Genomic DNA, 24,697 nt, shown 5'->3' with positions numbered 1-24,697 from the left:
CTCAGGAGGAGCCGGCATAGTGCTACAGGGAGAATAAGGACGGCTGCTCTTTTCCTCCTGACTCTGACACCAAGGGGGGTTTTGTCAGGGGTATGATGGAGAGTCAGGGGCAAACATGCTATCACGGAAAAGAGGAAAAGGAAGCAAGGATAAGAGCGCCAGGGCAGCTGCGGGACAAGGGCCTGCCTCTTCCCAAATCAGCTGTGCCAGGCCTCTCGGTGCGGCGTCATGAGCCTGGGCGTTGAATTCGCTAACGGACATCCCAGTGAGCACCTCTGGAGAGACCAGGCCCTGCTGTCTCTCCGGTCTTTGCAGGGTGAAGGGGGAGGGGCAGGAGTGGTGGGTGCTCAAACAGGGAGCCATTCTGATTGGTCATCGCTGATGTCTATTCTGATTGGACATCGATTCTTAGATGTCCAATCAGAATAATTGATTGAAAAGCTTGCCAATTGTTAAATAGTTTAAATATCACCCCTGTGTGTAACCTCAGAACCAGAACTAGTCTTTAACCAAACGACAAAGGTGTCAACATTTAGGGGGGTTCCTTATTCTGGTTTCCTTTGGGTTAAACACACTCCCCCAAGCCTAGTGCTTCCAGATAAATTCATTTTGACAAGTTCATTCAAATAAAGGTCTTTGCATTTGTTCCCACTCTTCATGTCTTTGGTTTGTCCCTTAGAAGAGAAACTAAAGCATAGTCAACTGTCTCAATAAAATTTACTGTTAGAGGTGGAATTTAAGAACAAAAAAATCCCCCCCCCAACAGCGATCAAGAACCATATTAAAAAAATAAAAGTTAATATTTACCAAGTGTTTCCCAGATGCCAGACACAGTGCTAAGCATTTCACACACATTTCATCTACTCCTCACACAGCCCTCTGGGGTAGGATCTATTATTGTGAGTGGATAGAGCCAGCCCAAGGCAGGTGAAGTAACTTCCTGTGGGTCACATGACACCAGTCAGCACCTGCCCACCTCACCTATGGAGAGGGGGCAGGGCACACCAGACAAGCCTGTCTCATGGTCCCCACGGAGGCAGGGGCCAGGACTGTCATTCTGGGTGGGCAGGTAAAACTCACAATGACACCAGGGACACCGCCAGGTAGAACACAGTTGAGGGGTGGCGTGCACAGCTCCTGGCCCAGATGTCGCTGTGCGCGGCCCTTGTTCCTCAGGGGCCCAGTAACCCAGGCTTACCGCACTTCATTTTGTAACAAACACATTCTTCGTAAACTCTCTCACATAGCAGCTTCCCCAAGAAAGCTCAGTGAGATGAAACTGTGTGTGTTCATGTTGCACATGTTTAGGGATTATGGAAAAATAAGAAGAAGGCAGGGGAAGTCATGCCTTGTCCAATCATTGTTAACATTGTGGAGTTTTCCCTTTCTAGTCTATTTCTTATAGGTCATTTTTTTTTTCTCCTTGTCTTAAATTATTTTTACAATCTATACAATCCTGTATCTTGCTTTTTAAACCTCATTACTATTAAGGGTACATATTCTATATTACTGTAAACTCTTCAAAAACACCACCGAGAAGAGTCACATAACATTTTACTCAGGGGCGGAGCCATAGTTTAGTTACCCGTGACCTTGCCTCCAACATGAATTCGTTAAGTTCAGATTTTCATGTATCAGGTTTTCTCTGAGTAAAGTGGTGGTGGCTGCCAGCATCTGAGTACTGTGTATCTAGGAATTAAGGCGTCACAACTGGTCATGCATGCAGTTTGAAGTGGGATTTTTAAACTTTAGGATGAATTTAAAATTGTATCGAGGCAGAATAGAATTCTACAGACAATGTTTCTGCATCTCAATAAGCAGTTAGCTAAATCTCTTGGGACATCTGTGAGGACAATGAAAAAACATGAGCCAGACAACTATATAATTATATAAATTCACAACTGGTTAGACAACTAAACCCAAAGAATGCTAGCCTAGGGTCAATGTCACCCTGGAGGGAGGTGTCTAATAACCATGAGGCTAAGCCTTTCACCTAATCTCTTTACACAATTTTTTAATCAGCGATGTGGGCGAAGTCCTAGAAGACAGGCTTAAAAGCAGCAAGCTGTAAGGGATAAGATCATACGATAGAACAAAGACCCAAAAAGATCTCATCAGGTTGGAATATTTGCCTGAAGTCAGTGAGATGAAATCTATCAGGGATAAGTATAGAGCCTTGTACTTGGGAGAAAAAAAAAATCAGCCCTGTAAATGTAAAATAGAGAATACTGAGCGTAACAAGTTAATTGGCCATGAGTACAATAGGAGCTAGTAGTGGGACGTGCCTGCAGCATGAATAGTGGTCACTTACAGAGCAGAGAGGCCACACTCCCCACCAACCCCATCACTGTGGGGTTGCCTTTCACACGCCTCCTACTGGGGACCTGGCTGAAGCATGTGCCCTGCCTGGGAATTGAACCCGCAGCCCTTTGGTTCTCAAGGCTGGCACTCAATCCACTGAGCCACACCAGCCAGGGCTGAGAAGTTCTTTATGCTTTTAAGAATCACTCTCTATTTGGTGTAAGGGCAGAGGCTTGGCTTCTTCAGTCAATAGGCATTAAGGAACATGCATTGTGGGTCAGATACTGTGTTCAGTGCTGGGAATACAGAGAGGAATAAGATCTAAACTCTTTCCTAATAGCACCTCTGTCAACTGGAGAAGAGGCATGTAAACAGAAAACAACAGTGTGAGGATAACTGCTTTGGGCAACCAGAGGAAGATGTAATTAACTCTCCTCTGGGGAGCTGGGTAAAGTTTTGCAGAGGTGGGGCTTCTGAGCAGGATCTTCAGGGAAAAGTAGGAATTTACCTGGGGGCAGTGAGAACGTGTGGGACCAGAGCTGTCAGGGAGTATGATGTTTTCTAGGGAATGGTAATAAGTCAGTGACTTTACAGCACAAGATGAGTGGGGTGGTAGCAAATGAAGCGGGAGATAAGAGCTGGTCTCTGCCCGCTCAGAGTGTGGTACTGTTGTGGAAGGTAGCCAGTGAAGTCAGGATAATCATAGCAATCTGATACTCCCCCCGAGCCTTCTATTCCCTTACTGCTGCTATCTTCTCAACAGGCAACCACAGCAAAGGAGAAATAAAGAAAACACATTTCAGGAGAAACTTGTAAAGGATCTGTAAATTTTCTAATCATCCTTCTTCAGCATAAACACAGGAATATCTGTGTATAGAATAAGACAATGTTATGTTCCTGAGACATTTACAACCTGGAGGATACTCGAGTAGAGATTCTGTGGAGCAAGAACTGAAGGTTGGGACTCTTCCCATCAAGATTGGAGATGCTATCTAAAAGGGAATTCCCTTACCAGCAAATCTAGTTGGTAGAAAGGGAAGGAAGAGCACATTATTCAACATTTATCCCGTAGACTCTCCCACTTAATCGTATTCATTAAGCACGCTACAGGAGATATAGAGATAAGCAAGTTATTAACCCTTCCTTCAAGGTGCTTAAAATCTAGCATTAAAAGATAATTAGCTACATAGAGCACTACATCATTAGATGTTACAGTTGGCCACTTCTGGTCACGACAGAGTAACTGGTACTGGATTTGCCCTCCTGTTGTAAACAACTATAAAACTGGACAGTCACACATAGCAGATGTTTTCAGGCATTGAACAATAGGCTATGCAGGATCCCTGACATAAAGGAAGGAAACACATAAGGTGAACGTCATGTCTACCTGCCACTCGGTGTGGGTAGACTTCCCAACCATAGCACAGGGTGGTGGAATAAAGTAGAACATTATTGTCTACTGAGCTGAGGAAGTAGAGACTGGAGTCGGGGCTGCTAAAGCATCTGGGGCTGGCAGGAGAGACTGGAAAGGAAGGAGCTTCGCCCCAGAAGTTTGCTGGGGGAGGAGAGTTCCTCCACAGATCTCTGGCTGAAGGCTGTGCTACGTACACACAGGGTGAGATTCTGGCTAGGTCTAACAAAGAACAATTATTTTGGGACTAAGAGAAGAACAGGGATATTAGAAGTTGCAAAAGCATTGGATTCATAAAAGTTCCAGCCCCACCAGAGGGAAAAAACCTTGTTAATGCTCCAGGCAGTCAGGTGAGACAACAGAAAGGCCATGTCCTAGTAGCAAGGACCATGCTCTAAAGTAAGAGCTGGACCTTCCCTGTCAAAGACTAAAAACAAGCCTTAACAAGATCAAGGAGAACCATCAGTAAGTTAAGTGCTTGCCAGAAAAAAATTCAACACTCATTAAAGGAAGACAATATAATTCAGACTCCTTTGCAGGGGTGTCCAATCTTTTGGCATCTCTGGGCCACACTGGGAGAAGAGTTGTCTTAGGCTACACATTAGATACATTGCAACATGTAATCACACAAAAAAACTCATAATATTTTAAGTAAACTCATGATTTTGTTTTGGGTCACATTCATAGCCATCCTGGGCCGTATGCAGCCTGACGGCTGCAGGTTGAACACCCCTTTTTTAGACTATCAACTTCAGTGTCTAAAAATAATCAAACATTGCTAGGGATGTGGAAGAGAAAAAAAAATGTGACCCTAATTCAAGGAAAAAAAAAGTCAATAGAAAAACAGACTCTGAGATGTCCCAGATGTTGGGATTATCAGACTGTAAAGTAGCTATTATAAATATGCTCAAAGATTTAAAGGAAAATATGTTCTCAATGAGTGAAGAGATGGGGAATTTCAGCACATAAATGAAAACTATAGAGAAGAACCACATAGAGAACATGTGGATGGCCAATAGACATATGAAAAGATGTTCAGTGTCACTAATCATCAGAGAGATGCAAACTAAAACCACCATGAGATATCACCTCTTGCATGTCAGAATGGCTATCTTCAATAAATCAACAAACATCAAGTGCTGGTGAGAATGTGGAGAAAAGGGAACCCTCATGCACTGCTGGTGGGAATGCAGATTGGTACACTCACTGTGGAAACAGTATGGAATTTCCTCAAAAAGTTAAAAATGGAACTGCCTTATGACCCAGAGATTCCACTTCTGGGAGTACATCCAAGGAAACCCAAAACACTAATTCAAAAGAATATATGCATCCCTATGTTCACTGCAGCAATATTTACAACAGCCAAGATTTAGAAGCAGCCTGAGTGCCCATCAGCAGATGATTCGATAAAAAAGCTGTGGACATTTAAACAGTGGAATACTATGTGGAATACAATGTAGGTGTAAAAAAGAAGGAAATCTTACCTTTTGTGACAGCATGGATGGACCTGGAGAATATCATGTTAAGTGAAATAAGCCAGTCAGAGAAAGACAAATAACGTATGATTTCACTTATATATGGAATCTAATAAACAAGATAAACAAACAAAATAGAAATCGACTTACAGATACAGAAAACAGACTGACAGCTATCAGAGGGGAAGCGGGTTTGGGGAGCTGGGTAAAAAAACTCCAACAAATCATAGACACAGACAATAGTATGTTGATTATAAGAAGGAAAGGGAGGTTGGGGAAGTAGAAGAGGGTAAAGGGGAGATAAATGGAGTGATAGAAAGATACTTGACTTTGGATGGTGAACATATAATGTACAGATGATGTATTATAGAATTGTACACTTGACACCTATATAATTTTATTAACCAATGTCACCCCTATAAACTCAATAAAAATTAAACACACACACACACACACACACACACACACACACACACACAGGACCAAGTAAAAATTCTAGGAGGGAAATGTACATTATCCAAAATGAAAAATTCACCTAATGAGAGGAAATTAGAGATAGAAGAAGAAAACATCAGTGGAATTGAAGACAGAGCCATTGAAATTATTCATTTTAGAAAAAGAAGAGAGAAAAGATTGGATAATCTTTTATGGCAATACCAAGTGGAGTTAACATACAAGTAATCAGAGCCCAGAGGAGAACAGAGAGAAAGTGGGGCAGAAAAAAAGTAATTGTCCTTACTCCAGTTTCTTTATCTAGGTACTCCCAAGTTGTGACTATCTCAGGAACATGATACTGTCTTACTCTATAGACACATATTCCTGTGTTGACACTCTAATTTGATGAAGGAAAAAAAATCAACTTACAGATCCAAGAAACTCAATGAACGCTAAAGATGATACATATAAAGAAAACCACACCTGGGCACTGCACAGTCAAGAGGCTAAAGTTAAAGGTCTATTTCATCAACCACTCTACTTAATCAACCACTCACTCCCAGTTCAGAACCAGACCCACAGGCACATTCAAATGGGCGAGATTTGATATGAAGAAGAAGGCAGATAAAGCATGGCTGGTAAATAGCCACTGCTCCAAACCCCTGATTTCCTCACTCATCACCTTGGCCTAATTCCCAGATACTCCCAGACCGCCCTATGATCTGGCAATAAAGGGTCAATTCCTGGCAAGCAGGGCACCTGTAGGACCCTGCCTTGGGGCTCTGGATGGATTCCTTTGTGATTGGTCGGTGTCTGGGCTATGCTGGTTGTTAAAGTTCTATAACACCCCTGGAGCTCAGTGGGGCTGCTGCCAACGAAGGGAGGCCTGGATGTCGTCTTCTGGGAGTGGATAGCAGCGGACCCCTGGAGGCCCAGGCATAGGGCTACAGTGAGAAGGGGAAGGGAGGTGCTGAAAGCCAACAAAATTAGCTTTCCAAGTCCACCTGAGTGTTCAGGGACACTTGATCTCCAGCACAACCTCTGTTCTAATCCCCTAGGTCAAATTTTCTCTTTTAAAAAGGGATATTTCATAGCCTTTTAAATAAATCTTTTCAGCTCCACTGATTTGGAATAACATGCTTAGCAGCTTAAGAACTTCTAACTGGGCCCCCAGCAAGTTGTCCTTCCACAGGTCCATTTTCTCATGAATCCCTGGGCTCTGACCATGGCTGGGCCTCTTTCAGTGCCAGCACTGTGGGCTCCAGTCCTATTCTGGGATCCTGGGAGCCCTTTCTCACTCCTTACACCTTGAGGTTTTCCACCTGCAATATGGAGACCATCCAAAACATAAGCACACAGCCCTGGCTGGTGTGGATCAGAAGGTTAAGTGCCCAACTATGAACTCAAAGGTCACTGGTACAATTCCCAGTCAGTACATGTGCCTGGGTTGTGGGCCTGGTCCCCGGTTGGGGGCATGCGAGAGGCAACCACACATTGATGTTTCTGTCCCTCTCTTCCCTTCTCTCTAGAAATGAATAAATAAAATCTTAAAAAAAAAAAAAAAAAGGCACATAGAACACCAAATGGACACTACGTTGATCACTAACAAAGACTCTATTTCAGCCACAGGAAAGAGTACGCCTCCCTTTAAGTTCAATGTCAAGGCTGAGTGGTCAGGAGAGGGAGGAAGGAGGTAAGGTTGCTCAACGTAATTAAACCAGCATTAACATTGCCAACGAAATCTCCACGTGAAGCCATTGGAAACTGGCTGGATGTGTTCATCAGCATGTACCTCTTTGCCTCCTTTGGGGCCTTAAATTGAACCGCAAGCCTTAACAAACTACAGTATCTTGCTGAGTCCTCAATCAAACACTTGGTCTCACTAAACTAAAAAAACCAATGCCTCTGCTTTTAAATAACATCTAGTGAAGTAGTTTACACCAGAATTAATAGCACATGTTTTCTAAAATAATTGTTTATATCACCTAACTCTTGTTAAATCACCCACAAACAGAACCAACACTCCCTTTGGTTTAGGTCCCTGGTGTGTGTAGCTTTCCACCAAACTTAAGCGATGGTTGACCAAGTTTGCAATGTAATTGAAGGCCTAAAAGTCATCCTGCCTAATACAATCTTCACAGTTCCCTGGCACAGTGCCTGGTATCCCCACCATTAATGACCTCTTTTAGGTAAGGCACCTGTGTTATCGGGGGAACATTCTCAGGCTCCTTCATTGCATGGAAGTTTGAGAACCACAGCTTTAAGCACCAGCAAACACACCAGGGGCACCAGCTTTCCGTCCACACACAACCTGCTGCATGTCTTCCGCGCCATAATCCTGAAAAGCCCAGCACTGGAAGCCCCTGCAGGCTCATCAGAGCACAGCTCCCCGGCCCCACCCTGAGCTCCTGATTCAGTGGGTCTGTGACGGAGCCTGAGAACGTGCATCTCAAACAAGGTCCCAGGTGAAGCGGGTGCCGCGGGTCCCGCACCCACTTTGCAAACCCCTGCACTGGTTGATTTCCGAGGAATCTTCATGAGATGGGAAGGCAAAGCGGGAAAGCATTCTGGTCGTGACCGATGCAGGAAAGCGGAGGGCTCTGAAATGCAGAGCAGTCAGGACCCAAAGGCAGGCCAGCCAAGCAGAAAACTTGGACTTCCTGGAATGGTCCACCAAAACGCAAGAGCCTTTGGTTGCCCAAATTCTGACGGGCCTCCCATCTTGCTTTCTTCCCTGGGTATTTTCTGTCCACTGCTCCCAGGAAAGGCAAGTCTGCTGGCAGCCTCCCGGCCGCCTCAGCAAGGACGAAGGCAGCGCCCTCCGCGGGCCCATGGCGCTCCTTCCAGAGGGGAGTGTTCACACAGCTAACCAGGCTGTCAACACGCTACTCAGCCTTCTGCAGTTTCCCCGGAGGCTCCTGACATTTCTCAGAATTTACACAGGGCTCAGCTAGTCTTAAACAACATTTTTTTTCTCTCTTTTGAGATCATTGACTTCCTAATAGGATAAATTCAAAGGAAAACATGTTCTGTGGGCGGCCACCCTTCACTCAGGGCCTCCTGACTTTGGTCATGTCAGGAGTTGGTTCCATATTTCAGTGGGGGGGGCAGGGGGGTACTGACATCTGGGTGTCTGTCCTTTCCCCATCCTGTAACGTGGCATTTATTGGTCAAATAATTCTATGAGTGATTTCGCTTACAGCTGAAAGCACTTTGACATCCATACTTTCACTGGAGTCTAACAACAATCCTATGAAGTAATCAGAATGGGAGATGACCCCATTCGGTACACAAGACCATGGAGAAGAGAGGCTCAGAAAAGTCCGTGGACACGGAGCTGAAACACAGGCGTTGTACTCTGGGCCCAGCTGCTCATCATGTGACCTTGGGCAGGTCTCTTTTCCTTTCTGGGTCTCAGTTTCCTTGTCTGTGAAATGAAGGAAATGCCTAAGACGACTAGGAGGTCTTCTTCCTGATCCCTTATTCTAAGAATAAGCTACGCAAGAAAAAGACTTGCCTCAGGTCATGCAGGTAGTGAGGTGAGCACTAATGACGCAAATGACACAGAGGGAGCAGTGCTCCCCAAGCTGCCTCTGTGGAGAGACAGACACCAGGGCACCCCTACTGCCACCTCTGCCACCCGGCTCGCGATGTGGGCTGCTGGGGGCTTCTCGTTGCCCCGTGGACCTCACAAGGACCGAGACTGCTAGGGGTGGTGTGGTGAGGGACACATGCTCAGACTTGGACTGGAGTCCTGGTGCTCCCAGCTGCCCCTTAGAGAGGAGAAGACAGTCCCCCGGCACCTCCTTCAGGAGACAAACACAATGGACCCCTACCCTGTGCCGGACTTTGTGCTGGAGGAGAGGATGTGGAGGTTGAGGAAACTTCCTGTCCACCTGTGGGAAAGGCATGGTGAGGACAGTGAGATCCCAGCTGCTGCTTAGTGCTAGAGGGTTGTGCTGGGCCAAGGGGCCAAGTCCCCAGTTGCATCACAAATCCTGCCCCCGGCACTGAGCTAAGTCAGCCTGGAAAAAGGGTCACCTCTTCTGTGACTTATACCAAGGCACTTGCTGCATCCCAGGTGAGCACAGGGTCTTCAAGACAGAATCCAAAGAACTTTAGGAAGGGGTCAAAGTTGGAGCAGTTCACATGTAAACATCCTCCTCCATGCACACTAGCGAGAGTAGATGCGCAACTCTGACCCCGACCCATCCATTGGCTGGAAGGATTACGTGCTCTCTTTTTTCTTCCTCCTCTGATTTTATTAATTTTTTTTATATATTAGCTTTCATTATACATGCATAAATTGTATATTAATTTTTCACCTAAGTTTTGAAGGTATAATTTTATTTATTGATTTGAGAGAGAGAAACACTGATTTGTTGTTTCACTAATTTATGCATTCATTGGTTGATTATTATATGTACCCTGACCAGGGATGCAACTGGCAACGTGGCCTACAGGGACGACACTCTGACCAACTGAGCTACCCTGGCCAGGGCAAAGGTATACATTTTAATGTCTCTCCTTTGTATGTGCTCTTTTTCAAACCTTCTAACCACATGGGATCAATGAACTCAACTAGCTTCCTATCTGTAATGAGTTGGTAAGTGACTAGTCTTCCATCTGTTCAAGACAGCCAACCAAATACTGGGCCATGTTTCAGGCACAGTGATTAAACTCTCTGGAGGACACCAAACACATAAGATGGCCTGCAAGGGACCAAGGGGCTCTCAGCCTAGGAGAGCACAGGAGACACATGCTCACAGGACAGAGCAGAGAATGGTCATCAGTGCTAGAAGATCCGGGTTACGGGGTGGGGAAAAGTGCCGTGAAAATTCAGAGGAAGGAAAGATTAATTCCAAATGGGGATCCAGAAAGCCTTCATGAGAGAGATGGTGCACTGAAAGACGATCCATCAAGACACAAGAAGGCCCAAGTTCCAGTGCCCCTTTGGCCACCATTGGTCAAGTCATCTTGAGAAAGCCAGCTCTCAGTTTTAGAATGGACTATTTTTTCCTAAGTGCCTCCCAGCATTATGAGGATTTAATGAGAACTGATTTCAGTGCACTTTGGATAAAGAAAAGCACCAAATATAACCCTTCCGTCATCACCCAGGGAAGAGAAGGAAGGAAGCTAAAAGCAGAAGGTAGATGAGAAAGGAAGTGGGAGAGGCAGGTGGCACCTGCCAAACACAGGGCACATGTGAACACCTACTGGGCTTGTGACTGGCTCCAGTGATTTTTTTTTTTAACCCCCAGTAGCTATTACTGAAGAGAGACCAAAGAGAGTAAGTCAGAGCATTTAAATTCCTCCATATCAGGAAAATGAAAGTTCCATTGGAAGAAGTGGTTTCCTGCCCTGAGTAAAAGGGTAGCAGCCATTCACAGTAGGTGGTCAGTGAATGTCCTCAGCTCAGCACTGCGCTTGGTGTGCATTCAAAAATCACTCAAGAAATGAATGGATGGGATCCTCACCACTTTCCAAGGGGCTTTACATTCATGCTCTATTTTGACTCATAACCACAGCCAGTGGGACAGACAGGGCATGTGTTATCATCCCTGACAAAGATGGGGAAACTGAGGCTCCCAGATGGGGAGCATCCATGTCCCAAGCTAGTGTGAGCAGAAGGTCTCTGCCTGCTGACGCAGTGATACTTCCTCACACCACACACGTCTGAGCATTTATTACTACAGCCAATCTTTGCCCCTCAAAATCACCCTTGCTGACTTTCCTGCACAACTGTTCTGAGCCCTTTCCCTGTAATATAATACTTCACTTAATCAGACTCTGTAATCAAGGAAGATCCTATTATTGTTCCCAGTGTATTAGTTTAATCCAATTCAGAAGGTGGTTTTGTGCATCCCAGAAATAAGAGTGTCATGGACTCTCTTATTATGAAATAAAAACTGATTTGAGTTAAAATTTTGGCTCAATTGCTTGGAGTCATTTCTCCTTAGAGGAAAGAGAAGGTGGAAACAGCACAGGGCGTTAGGACAACAGGAAGACTTGTGTGTGTGTGTGTATATATGGATGTTGTTGGTTTGTTTGTTTACCATGGACATTCCTGCCTAAGGAGCCAGGTGTCAGTTCTGAGAGATGGCTGGGGAGCAGAGGGCAATCTCATGGGTTAGGTGGCACCAAGAAGCTAAGGCCGGCCGAGCTGATTTGGGTTCTGAAATCTGGGCTGGAGTCCAAGTTCCAGTGAGTGACAGTGGGACAGGCTGCCCTGCCTCCCTCTCCCCTACACATCCTCCCGCTGCAGCTGCAGCTGCACCAGACAGGTCAGTGCCTTTCTATGCGTCTGTGATTTGTCCGCAGGCAACTAGTGCATGGGAGCACGCTCAAGGTCAGAGCTACACTTCCCTTTCATTACCCACCTTAGCCCCTTGGCTGATAAGTTTACGCTGTACCTACTTCCCAGGGAATATTTTCATTCTAATAAAAATTTGTGGCACAAAGGATTTGTCAGGAGGCTGGAAATGACACCCACCGCAGATCTGGTGAAGGGTACCTGCTGACATGTGCTCAGGTTGAGCTACTCAGAGGCTCTCCCAAAGTAGCAGGAACCATGGGGTGAGGGGAACAGAATTTCAGAGGACTCCCAGCTCCCAAAGGGAGCAGTGCATTTGGTAAGAAGCGGTCCGGGGGTGTGTCAGTATCTCCACCAGTATATGGCAGGGTCAGCTCTGATCTCTGCAGCTGCTGGAGCATTTAGCCACCCACCACATGGGGTCTCACTAGTATCATCCACACAACCTTAGCTTTATCACACTCAGGGACCTGGGCATCATGGGACCTGAGAGAGCTGAGCCATTTGCTGCATGATGGACCCTGAGGATGAGTTGATTTGATTAACGGTTTGTGCCCCTTGTCTACTGACAGAGAGAGTGGAACCGAAAGTGGATCAGCTTTGATGGAAGGAGGAGGCAAGATGAACCAGAGCATAAGCCAGGTGTGGGGAGAAGCCTCATCAGCAGTCCTGGGCAGACAGTAGGGAGAGGAGGTAATTGGAGGATCCTAGAGGCAAATTTACCAACTGCACAATTTTAAAGCCATAGAGTTTGGAGCTGGAATCTGCTCCCCCCGCCCCCCCACCCCGTCCACGCAGCCGGGAGTTGTTCATGGCCCTAGGGCAGAGCCAAGATCAAAAGCCAGAACCCACCCCCCGGCCCCCATACCACAACTTTTCAGGCCAGTGACCTTTCCAGCACCCTCCTACCTCTGCCAGACACGGACCTCAGTCCCCTGGCTCCCACGGAGCTAGGAATGCACTCTCAACACTTTCTCAAACCTTGAGAGCATCCTCGAGGATTCCATGAGCCACACGCATCAGCCATTCCAGACAGACATACCTTGTGTGAATAATGCTGATCAACGATCCTCGCCAGCCCGAAGTCCCCAATCTTGAGCACGAGGTCCTCCGTGCTGATGAAGATGTTGGCGGGCTTCAGGTCCCTGTGCAGCACATTGGCTGAATGGATGTACTTGAGCCCGCGGAGCAGCTGGTACATGAAGAGCTTTGCATGCTCCTCCGTCAGGGTGCCCTGCTCCAGCAGGCGGGCCAGGTCGGTCTCCATGTACTCCTGCACGATGTAGGCCACGCTGAACTTGAAGAGCTCGCCCTGCAGGTTGGTGCCCTTGGGCCCCAGCACCTCGTACACCTTCACGATGTTGTCGTGGTCCAGGCGCCGGATGATTTTGATCTCCCGGAGGGCGTGCTTCATGCTGCGGGCGTCGCTCAGGGTGATCTTCTTCACAGCCACCTTCCGGCAGGTCCTGCTGTCCGTGGCTGACAGCACCAGCCCATTGACCCCAAAACCCAGGGGCCGGAAGTCAACGAAGCGCCCACCAAGGTCATACCCGTAGACACTGGCGAGGCAGTCACCCTTCTCGGCCATTGTGGGCTCAGTGGTGGTCAGGGGCTGCCCGTGTGACGCAGGGGCAGGCAGGAAAGGCCAAGTCCCAGCCAGTGGCTTCCCCAGCACACCTCATTCTGTCAAGTTCCAAAGCTAAGGGATGCTTTTTCTTGTGGTGATGTCACCGCCACCAGCTCTCTGGAGACAGGAGTGGCACATGTCCATGCTTGCTGAGCTGCAGAAGCCGGAGGCTCACACTGTTTTGTTAACCCGCCCTGGGAGGGCTGCCCACCAACCCCTGTGGCTCCCAAGCCCTCCTCCACACTTACAGTGGCTCATGTTTCTTTCAAGTGTAGCATCTTGGAAAGAAAAACCGGGCTCATCATCTATGTGAGAGTCAAGTTGTCTATCACAGTGGACCACAAAGTGAAGACACAGAAACTTCCCCCTTTAAATCCTTTGTTAAAAGGGGTTCCTTCGGGCCGCAGTGCCTTTGCTGAGCTGCGTCCCTTTACTGACGGTGATCCAAAGCTCAGTTGTGTCACAGCCCCGGGCAGCTTGGGAGCTGCTCTCCGTGTCCCAAGCAGAATGAAGGGATCCCAACAATGGATTCTGGAGGCTTCTAGGGGCTTCGTTCTACCTTTGTCAGCTCCCCTTTCTACCAGCTCACCTTGGATTCCACAACCCAAACCAGCCCGGTGAGCACCAGTGAAGAAAGCTGTGCGTGAGCCCTACACCAAGTCACACCTGAAGTCCCCAATCCCAGGGGTGCTCAGCTGCCAGGCCAGGCTCCTCTGGAGGCGTCAACGGGGGCAGCATCCTCTGTCACCCCCTCACCCATGCCACCTCGAATGAGACTGTGCTCTGCTGGGCTCGGAGAGGCTGCAGGAACGCGGCATCTTTCAGAGTCTCCTTCCCTGTCAAAGAAAGAACGTTGGGTAAATTTCCACACTCCGGCTTCCAACACCTTCCCACTTGCGTGCCTTTTGTTAACCAGCCCTGGTGTTATTTGATCTGTCCAGCCAGCTGAAACACTGCTTGCTCAGGGGATTCCAGGCTTTGCTCTGCCCAGCCAACCCCCCTGCTGTGTGCGGCGCTCCCCTGGAAGAGAGAAGATGGATTGATTTGATAAGATCATCAAATGGTGTGCCTTTTATGTAAATGCTTGCTTCCCTAAGGTTAACATTCACAAATTGTAGGTGGGAATGATGGGCTCTGACCTTTGAGAAATTCATTTTTTAAGCTCTCCCAACGCACGTCAGCATTCGCCGGGAAGGGTGAGAGTAAAAAGTAACTAGTTGTAGATAGAAAAATAAAGGATCGATAATCTCATTTTTCTACTTGGACCCCTTTTCTTCCTTCTTTTGCTAATGTCTTTGAATATTTTAATAACTTAATATTCAAATTAGTAATTTAATTACAGTTGCATCTCTTGCTTCCCACGTAGGTGGCATAAGCACACATACCAAATTAGAAGGCTATTATATTGCCACCCTAATCAAGGACTCTCTGCACAGCAAACCAGGGCACAGACTTCTTCTTTTTTTTTAATCTTCACCCGAGGATATGTTTTTATTGATTTTAGAGAGAGAGGAAGTGGGGGAGAGAGAGTTGGCGAGCGAGCAAGAGAGAGAGACAGACAGACAGACAATGATAGATTGCCTCCTGCATACAACCTGACCAGGAACCAAACCCACAACCTTTTGATGCACGGGATGATGCTCCAACCAACTAAGTCACACATCCAGGACACCAGAGCACAGACTTCTTAGCATGACTCCAGGTAGCACAGTATTCTTTTTGAGGGGGTACCTAGCTCTTCCAAGCAATGGGTCAAGCCCAGTCTTAGCTGCTCCCTGGTGGCTGCCCACTCCAATTACAGGCATGGGACCCAAGTTGGGGGAAAAACCTGCAAAACGAGCAATGTAAATTCAGACCTCTGAGATAATACCATAGCTTCTAAGGAAGTGGCAGGTTTCATAAATTTATTAAGTCCATGGACACACAAAGAACAAATACGGCATCCAGAACAAAGGAGTGAACCTAGCCAGAGCTCCTTCTTTATTCCCATCACACTGTAGGGCCCCCTGTAGGGACACTTTCATATCAGTACTCTGCACTTCTCTGCAAATGATAAATGGAGCAAAACAACAGTCAATGCTCTGAAATTAAGAAGGCAAATTAGAGGACACAGATGGGATGAAATGGTAAGTAATCAGATCCCCTCTAAAAACTTCCAGTGAAGGAAATTGTTCCAAGGGTCTGGAACACAGTACTTGCTCAATAGATGTTACCTACTCTTGCTGTTGTTGAAAATTCCCTTGCCCTTAAATAAGATGCACCTACTATTCTGGTGTTTCATCAAATCTTCAACAATTTCACTTTGTGTGTTTTTATTGGGCCCAGCAGCAAAATAATCATAGACTTGCAGAATTCAGACTGGGAAATGATTGTAGCAAACAGATCCAATGGTCCTTCACTGGGGATGGTCCTGCCCTCCTTGGCTCACTTGAGGAGGCGTCTCTACTGGCCTTTAATGGGCAGGACCAGATTGGCTAACCATCCTGCCAAGCTCGTCCATCAGTGAATAACCGACACCCACCGCCAAATGCCAGCGCCGCCACTGAGAGACAAAGTTCCCACTTTGCATGTGAGGGCACCGAGGCTCAGCGAATACCAGCTCAGTGCTTCTTGCACAGACAAGGTCAATAAACATTTGATGAAATGATAAATGAATACCATTCGCTCTGTTTGGGGATTCCCGGCCAATGAGAGTCAGTGCTGGGACCACCCACTGAGTGACAGTCAGACAACATCTGTGCTAGTGAAGTCCACCTGGACGTTCCAGGCAGAGGGAACAACAGAGGCGCCCCAGGGCCCCATTCCATCCCTCCTCCAAGTCCTGCTGCCCAAGTCAGGTCACAGAAGGGAACTTGGAGCTTCTTTCACTTTCTACCCCAGGCCCAGTCAGGTTTTCAAGGGCATGGCCACCAGAGACAGTTATCTATTTGGCCTTCTGGGGGGAGACTTAAGCCTTCTTCCCTTCCCAGCGCTCACAGCGCTGTAAACAGAGACGGGAACTGCACCTAAGCGGCGAGGAGATGACATCACCAGCAGGCTGAAAGCAGGGTTTGTTTGAGATCAGCTGCAATGCAGATAATCTGTGAATAATTAAGAGGTGCTTGATTTATTTTTAAAAACTCTTGTCTTCTCCTCTCACAGGGCGGAGGGACTATCTCCCCTGCATGTACATGTGTCTCAGCGGCCCTTCCAGCACACTGGCATCTTCAGTGGGCAGGTGCCACGTCACCTTGCACAGCTTCTCCACCTTCCTCATGGGCCTCTAAATACACCCTGTCAATCCCTGCCTTGCTTCTCTGCTTGCACCTCCCTGGGTCCTGAAATGCTCTCCTGCTCCCTCCGCACGTGTTGAAATCCTGCCCATCATTCATAATCCAGAGGAGGTCTCACTTGCGTCCTCAGGGGGATGTCTCCCTTTCCCAAACTCCTGTAGTGTCTGTGTGTATATCATTTGGGCTGTTATTTAAATTTATACATGTCCATCTCTCAACTAGACTTTAAGCTGGGTCCAGGGCTCAAAGTACAGAAAAGAGCTATGGAGTGGGGTCCCTGAGGAATCTCAGTTACGTCTCTGCCATCATGATGTCCACATTCCCTAGAGAGTCAGCCTGCCCTTGCTGTGCTTGCTGCTCCAATGCAACGTGTTCGACAGGACTCTTCTCGCGACAAGCCACAACCACTCAGACAAACCAGCACTCCTGAACTTCTACCCACTTCACATCGTCTTCTGCTTTGATGCTGCCTCTCCGAATTCCCACACTAACCAGGCAGCCCTTGTCTGACTACATCTCTGTTCCCACTTGAGTTTTTGCTATTATTCATCTCTTCTCAAATCTCCTTATTTTCTAAGCTTCTCTCTGTATTTCCTCGGCACTTTCTACTGTCAAACCTTTGTCTTTTGTAATCAGTCACAGGTGGACTGATGACAAAATGCCTATTACCTAAGAAGTCTCAGCTAAGTGGTTCATTGCTTGTGTGATACACCCATTGGTCCTGGAGAGGGGCAGACCTGGCATCTGATGTGCTCACCTGGGCAGAGGGTTGAGTGTGGCAGCTCTTGGCATGATGCAGCTTCAGGCAGAAGCACAGCCGGTCTCCATTTGGAGCTGGTGGCTCAGAGCTGCTCTGAATCCTAAGAGTGACTTCAAATCAGGGACCTGGCATTCACCTTGAGAAAAGGAAAGGTCCTCGGTTCAGCTGTGCTTAGATAACACCCAGCAAGGAGAAGGTATGTAACTTTTCCAGGGTAGCCCATGCTCCAATGATTTCATAGTGAACGTTGTAAGCAAACACAGAAGTAGAAACATCTACCCCAGGACTTCTAACAATAGAGCTTCATCTCTCCACTGATTTTTCACTGACTCTCCAGAAATATCTTATTTGAGGCCAATTAATTATCCTCTCATGCATCCAAACTTTAAACATTGTGGAGGCAAACCAGAGACGAGATGGTGTGTGCCAACTGTCCCCTTCTGGGATTCCTGGGCTCTGGTTTACAAAGCAGCTCTGGAAAGTCTAAATTTAGACTCATCTCCTCTGCCTGCTCAGATCCCCTCTAACTTTGTGCTGTTGACTTCCAGCAGCAACTATGGCCACCGGTGAGGTGCTGACATTCCAAGATGCTGCTTTTTCCCCTCTCCTGAGCACCCAAACCCTTGCAGTAAACCCTCCTCAGGCAGGGCTGGTATTTGTTTACCGTCGAACAGGCTGTACACCGCTCAGTTCTAGATGATGATACCATTCCTCTCACAGTCAAGTCGCTCTGACTCTAAGGTTAGTGATCCCAGTCACTACAGTCCATGTGAACGAAACCCTCCAGACCGGACAGCAGCAAATGTTTTCTATCAAGGGCCAGAGGCTCAAATAGCTTCGGCTTTGCAGGATATACAGTCTCTTTTTCAACTACTCAACCCAACTGCTCAACCCTGCCTTTGTGGCACAAAAGCAGCCATAGACAATACCCAAGTAAAAGGCATGGTTGCATTTTAATAAAACTTTATTTATAAAAACAGGAGGGCCTGGGGGTTGTAGATTGCCAACCCCTGCTTTAGATTGTATAGGAATGTCCCCTAGCTTATTCCTGAGTAGGCACTGCAGTGTATTGTAACCCAGGCTCCTTTCCAGTCTTCCTGCGCCGTCCCCTCGCTCCTGGACTCGGTCCTCCTGTTGCCCCTTGCAGTGGCAATATCCCAGGATTTCCCCTCTAGGGAGGTGCCCTGAGCTTGGGACCCCGGGCTTAGTGAAGCTCACCCATGGGTTTCCTGCACTCAGGGCCTAGCTCTCTGCTGTTCACAAGCTATATTCTGCCTCCTAGTTCTGCAATTTGATTGTACTGTTGATGCACCTCACCCCTACACCGCACTTGGATTTTAACAGAGGCCTTCTGGAGAGGTGGCAAAGGCAACATGCTGAAGATGGGGTAAGTACACGAATTCAGGGTTTACCACGGGCCAGGGTCTTTGCCTGATTATTTCGACTGGGTCTCACAAGAACCCTATGAAGTTGTTATCATTCTCCCATGAAGTTCAGTGGGAAGTGACTTGCCCAAAGTCACACCACTAGCTTGGAGGCAGACTCAGGCCTGTCTGACGCCAAAGCCCATACTTATCATCACCGTAACACGTGATCTGAGCCCACGTGAGTGACTCTCACCATGAACCACCTAGGCCCAGTGTGACTTCCCAGGCCTAGCAAAGGACAAGTTTGAGGTAGCCACACCTTGTGGTACTTCTCAAATTAAAGCAAGAAGCAGCCACCTTTCAGCACGTATTCAGCTCCAGTGTGGAGGCCTCAGTTACTGAGCTCACTTTATGTGAAGAAACTGAGAAATACGACACTGAAAAAAGAGTTGGTGTTGAGAAAAAATAAAACAGATAACACCAAGTTCAAACAACCAAAACCTTGCCTTCTAATAATTTCTTGGCTTCTGCAGCTGTCATCCTTGGGTACACAGGGGGCTGCGGCTGCAGGGGCTGGCCGTTCTGGAGGTGAGCTGAGCTGACGCACAGAGGCCCTAAGGCTGACACTAGTCACCAACCCAGGAACCATTCCCACTTCCTCCGAATGGACAAAGACCAGGCCTGGGTCAGCCATGCAGCAGATGAACCCAACTCAGGGATGACTGATGGGTCTGAACCAGGGTTTTTCAACCTCAGCACAAGTGACATTTTGAGCAAAATCATTCTTAGCCTTGGGGCTAGAATGTGCACCATAGAACGTTCAGCTGCCTCCCTTGCCTCTACCTCTTAGATGCCGGTAGCAAACCCTAGCTGTGACAATCAAAACGTCTCCAAACTTTGAAAATTGCCACCAGTGGAGGAGGCATGGAGTCATCCTTGGATGAGAACCATTGATATCAATCAGCAGCTTCCAGTAGAGACAGTATTAACATCTGAGCAGAAGAGTAATTGGTTTTGCGGAGCTGCCTAGTGCACTCTTGTTGAAAGTGTAAGCAGCCCAGCCCTGACCCACTCAATGCCAACAGTGCTTCCTGGTTGCTGTGACAGCCTCCCGCATTTCCAGAATCCTAGAGGCCAATGGTATCTCCCACACCCATCTCTGTTGAGGGCCATGAGTTGAAGCCAATCCTGGTAATTCAATTCCCCGTTGGCAGTGGTTGGCATAGGGGTGATCACTTGATCCAGTTCTGGACAATAAGTCTTAAAGGAACGGGCCCTGGGAGGCCTCAGGGGAAAAGTTTTCCTCCTCTACTCCCTGTCTTTGTGGGAGGAAGTTGTGTTGGTGCTACACCCACTACCTTGAGACCACATGGGGACAACCTGGGGGACAAAGGCCAGCATATTGGAGTTGGCAGATGAGCCTGGAGCCTTGTTGACATTGTTGAGTAGCTGAGCCAAGCCTGGAAATGCCTACCTCCAGCTTTCAGGTTAAGTGAGATCTTCAAGCTCAATTGTGAAGACATTTTTACTGTGTTTTTGTTTTTGTTATTGTTTTTATTTTTAACTTGAGGCTGAATTATCTAATGATAGAAACTAGCCAGGGCTGGTCTAAGGGAGAAATGGAGAGATGTAGGCCACGTGACTCCTGACCTCTAGGAGCTTATATGCCTACAGGTAGAGAAGAACCATGACAATCACAATTACAGAAGCAAGAATATTCAGGGGAGCTACAACACGATTCCTACTGCATGCGGGGCAGAGTCAGGACAACGCACGTCGGCCAGGGAAGTGCCTGGAGGACGGGGAAGGCAGCTTCGACGATGCCCCCCAGAGATCATCCGTCCTGGCTCCGGGCCCATGTGAGTTCCTCCCCTTAAGGAATGCTGGGCTTACTGACTCACTTCTAAGGAACAGAACATGTAGAAGTAATGGGATGTTACTTCTGAAACAGGGTTATTATAGGACCATCGCTTCCATCTTGGGTGACCCCTCTCAGGAAAGCTGGCGGCCCGGCCCAGTCACACAGCCACCTCATGGGAAGACCCGTGGGAGTTCCTGAGGCTCATGGCCACCATCTGGGTGAGCTTGGAAGCAGATCTTGGCCCTTGAGAGGACTAGGGCCCTGGCCACAGCCTGACTGATGTCCCACAAGAGACCTTACATCAGTCACAGGCACCTGGCAAAGCTGTGCCCAGGTTCCTGACCCACAGAAACTATATGACAATAAATGCTGTTTAAGCTGCTGAATTGGGGGTGTTTGTTACATGGCAGTAGACAACTAATGGGGAGGAAAGGCTCAGAGGAAGTCATTCTTGATGGTTCCAAAATGGCAAAGTGGCAAACTATGCCTGAGACCCTGGAAAGTCATTGGGCTGGGGTCCTGGATCCTGCCTGGCTTGGATCTCATCGGATTCCATAGCCAGACAGGACCTCGGGGAGGGGAGGTACCTTACCTCCCTTTTTCTCACTGATGCTGTGCCAGGTCTAGCCCAGTGTCTGAAATATTGGAGAAACTCAACAAATAAACACCAGTGGACACAAGGCTGGCTACATGTTTGCAGTAAGATTTGGGTTATGATAAAGTCTGAACCCAGCGGAAAGAGAAATTACAACGTGTCCCTGTGGTCTGGAAATGAATGCTTTTGACTCTCCCAGGGTCGGTGGAGGTTGGAGGGGGTTCCCGAAAGGATGTCGCACTGGCCCCAAGGCACAGTGACAGGAAGGCGTTTCCTTACCAAGGAAGGACCTGCTGGTCGAGGCCATTACCATTGTGGTAGGTCTGATTTTAGTACTGGAAGCCAGGAATTAGGAGGAACAGCTCTTCCTGGTCTTCTAGGTTTTGAAAGGCAGTGCCATCCCCTCCACCTAGGAGGGGAGCCGGCTGGAGGTCATGCAAGAGAATCTGCCGGAGCCTGGAAGCTCTTTCTTTTTGTGAAAACCCAGGTGCACAGGCAGATGGCTGCTCCTCATGTGCTCAGGTGGCACTTCCTGTGCCCCGTGCCTCTCATGCCCAGCATCTCTCCCAGCCGAGGTCCTGGGTAACCCTTTACATATCAGCCGGGAGGACAGCAACCCACCGGAGCCAAAAGCACTGCTTAGTCCAAAACAAATGTCTCGAGCAGGGAGCCACTGACAGGCACTGATCCCCCAGGGCCCCAGCGAGCACCCGCCCCCAGGATGCGCCAACGTCTTAACACCCCTGCCAGGTGGCAAGACCAGCCACCCTGGCTTGTTTTCCTTTCACGTCTCCAGAACCCGCTGGTGGGATGCTGCAGGGTAAGAAACAGGAGGGAACCCTGTTGCTTTGATCTTACCATGAGGGAATGAGAGGAGAGGTATTGAAGGCAGGAAGGAAGCGTGAGCAGAAGGAATATCAGGCTCCAGAGAGGGGGCGTTAACTCCTCCCCCAAAAGAAACTCTGGGAACCTTCAGTTCAGTCTTTGCTCTGCCTTTTTTCTTCACAATTACATAACCAGCCAGGGAGAACAAAGACTTCCCAGGCCTCCCAACAGTACAGAAATAGCGCAGAGAAATTCCGGCAGCCTCATTGGAGCTCTGTGCTCAGGTCGGTGCAGAGCTGGGAAGACAGGGCCGTCTGGGTCCCCGCAGGTGAGGGATGGGTGCTGGTCGCCACAGGAACAGCACTGGCTGCAGAGGCTACACCTGCCCAGGTTGAGCCTGGGTGTCAGAGCCCTGGGTCACAGGTGTGCAAGGGAGTTTGTACATGCCAGCATTTCAATTCCTCCAAGTTTAGACAACTCCTACATTTGACCTTTGTGGATTCAAGGGGAAACTTCTCATTTTCTCTTTTTTCAGGAAGGAAACCTGGGATCGCAGAAGACACTGGCCTCTTTCAAAAATCCAAATCAGGACAGTTACGACTTCATTGGCTAAATGAGATGGGGCTTGCTTTGTTTGGACTGCGTTCTAAAGGGCAAAGATCCCAGCCAGGGGCTAGGCTTCTCCAAAGCAGAGCCCACACTTCTACCTTCTCCCCCACTGGACAGTGCCCACAGGCCCCTGGCCTGCCTTGAACTTAGAGATTCCTCTCTGTGAGCCCAGATTTAATAAGCTCTCATGGGAAAGCACAGAGCCGCTGACCCTTGAGGAGCTCAGAGTTTAGACCTGACCTTTCCTGCCAAACTTTGGAGTCCTCACATGGGACCACTTACTCCCTACCTGCAAGGTGAGCCCGTGGCAGGGACGCTGAAAGATCCTAGCTTTGTAGCTAAAGGACACAGCACTAAGTTATCTTGCTTGTAGACCAGAAATGGCAACTAAGTGTCACAAGTACTACTATTGACCCATCTTGCACCCATGGCAAATGTTGACCATCAATTTTCACCCTTTCTTTCCTGGTGAACAGGAAAACCAGAGCCCCTGCTAGTCACCGGGAACTGGCACTCAGGGCGGAGCCTATTTGCATCCACAGCTCGGCTCTTGCTGACTTCATATTCCCCTTGTTACAACTGGGCTCCTGCCTGGCTCCGGGGACCAAGCCCCCACCTTGTATTTCAGGCACAGAGTCCAACTCAGCTGGCAGTTACTGAGGGCCTACTGTGTGGCTGGGCATGGTCACAAACACTCAACAATGTTTGACTTAAGTTTCACAACACTGAAAGGCAAGGGAATAAACATAGCACCGTGAAGAGTAGGTGCCTGTTTCCTCCTTGTCCTTCCATTTTGCAGAATTAAAGTGACTTCCTCAAGATCATACACGAAAAGGAATAGAGCCGGGTCCTGATCCAGCCTTGGTTCCAACACCAGTTCACTCTCTGTCCTCTTCGATGGGGGCTTCCTGTTGTAGACCCCACCCCTCTCACACTTGAGTGCCTGCTTTTGTTTTTTTTTTTTTTAGTTTTCCCAGTTCTTCGGAGAAGGATTACCTTTGCTCCTTTAAGTCATCTTGGGAACTGACCTCCTTTCTAACCGTCTGCAGCCTCTGATCTCATGGTTTCCTAGACTCCACTCGCCAGCCAGACAAAACGTTTCAGTCACTGAAAATGTCACGTTCTCCCTTGCCTCTGGGCCTCCACACGCGCTGTTCCCTCTCACCTTCCCCTGGATGATTCTTACTTATCCTTTATATCTAAGTTTAAATTGCCCTTTGTCCAGGAAGCCTTCCCTGGCAGCCCTTGCCCTCCCCAGACGAGCTTATCGGTGGGGCTGTGTCTCCCTGTCCCTCTCATCTCACAGCACTTTCGCCCCTTTTTGTTTCAGCTTTAATGGCTTGTCTTCAGTGTTAGACTTGGAAGGGACTCCAGTGAGGACAGGGACTCTTTCATTGTCTACATCACTATAGACCTAGGGCCTAATTCCTAACCTACTTAATATAACCTTTGGGCAACACAAATACGTTCTGAGAAGTACCACACTACAGACTACTGTTCAAAATTCAAATTTGTAAGACACTGGCCCTGGCCCGTGTGGCTCACTTGGTTGGAGCATCGTTCCATAAACCGGAAAGATCATGGATTTGGTTCCCAGTCAGGACACATGCCTACGTTGCAAGTTCTTCCCCAATCAGGGCACCTATAAGAGGCAACCAATCAATGTTTCTCCCCGACACGAATGTTTTTCTCCCTCTCTCTCCCTTTCCCTTCCCCTTTCTCTAAAAGCAATGAGCATGTCCTTGGGTGAGAATTCAAAACAAAGAAACAAACGCGTAATACATTGTACTTGCTTCTTTCCTCCCTTTGAGAGGTGCCGGCAGGATGTGAGAATCTCACAGGTCTT

The 24,697-nt window shown here is 48.0% G+C and overlaps 1 protein-coding gene across 2 annotated transcripts in view; it reads right to left on the bottom strand.

Annotated features, from left to right (window-relative positions):
• Positions 1–24,697, bottom strand: part of MAPK4 (mitogen-activated protein kinase 4) — a 127,757-nt gene that overhangs the window by 33,316 nt on the left and 69,744 nt on the right. Inside the window, exons 1-2 of one of the 2 annotated variants that reach the window (XM_054583664.1) lie at positions 17,592–17,647; positions 12,978–14,398 (exon numbers count right to left, since the gene is read on the bottom strand). In XM_054583664.1, coding sequence (XP_054439639.1) covers positions 12,978–13,523 — 546 coding nt within the window. In that variant the 5' untranslated portion in view covers positions 13,524–14,398; positions 17,592–17,647. Of the gene's footprint in view, positions 1–12,977; positions 14,399–17,591; positions 17,648–24,697 lie in introns of those variants that run through there. The other variant, XM_054583663.1, reaches the window with a different exon arrangement.

The sequence above is a fragment of the Pteronotus mesoamericanus genome, unplaced genomic scaffold (assembly GCF_021234165.1).
Source record: "Pteronotus mesoamericanus isolate MK-2021 breed Mesoamerican mustached bat unplaced genomic scaffold, CSHL_Meso_final contig_74, whole genome shotgun sequence".
In the NCBI taxonomy this organism is placed as follows: Eukaryota; Metazoa; Chordata; class Mammalia; order Chiroptera; family Mormoopidae; genus Pteronotus; species Pteronotus mesoamericanus.
The sequence above is the reverse complement of the archived record's forward strand: the minus strand, read 5'-3'. Positions and strand labels throughout refer to the sequence as shown.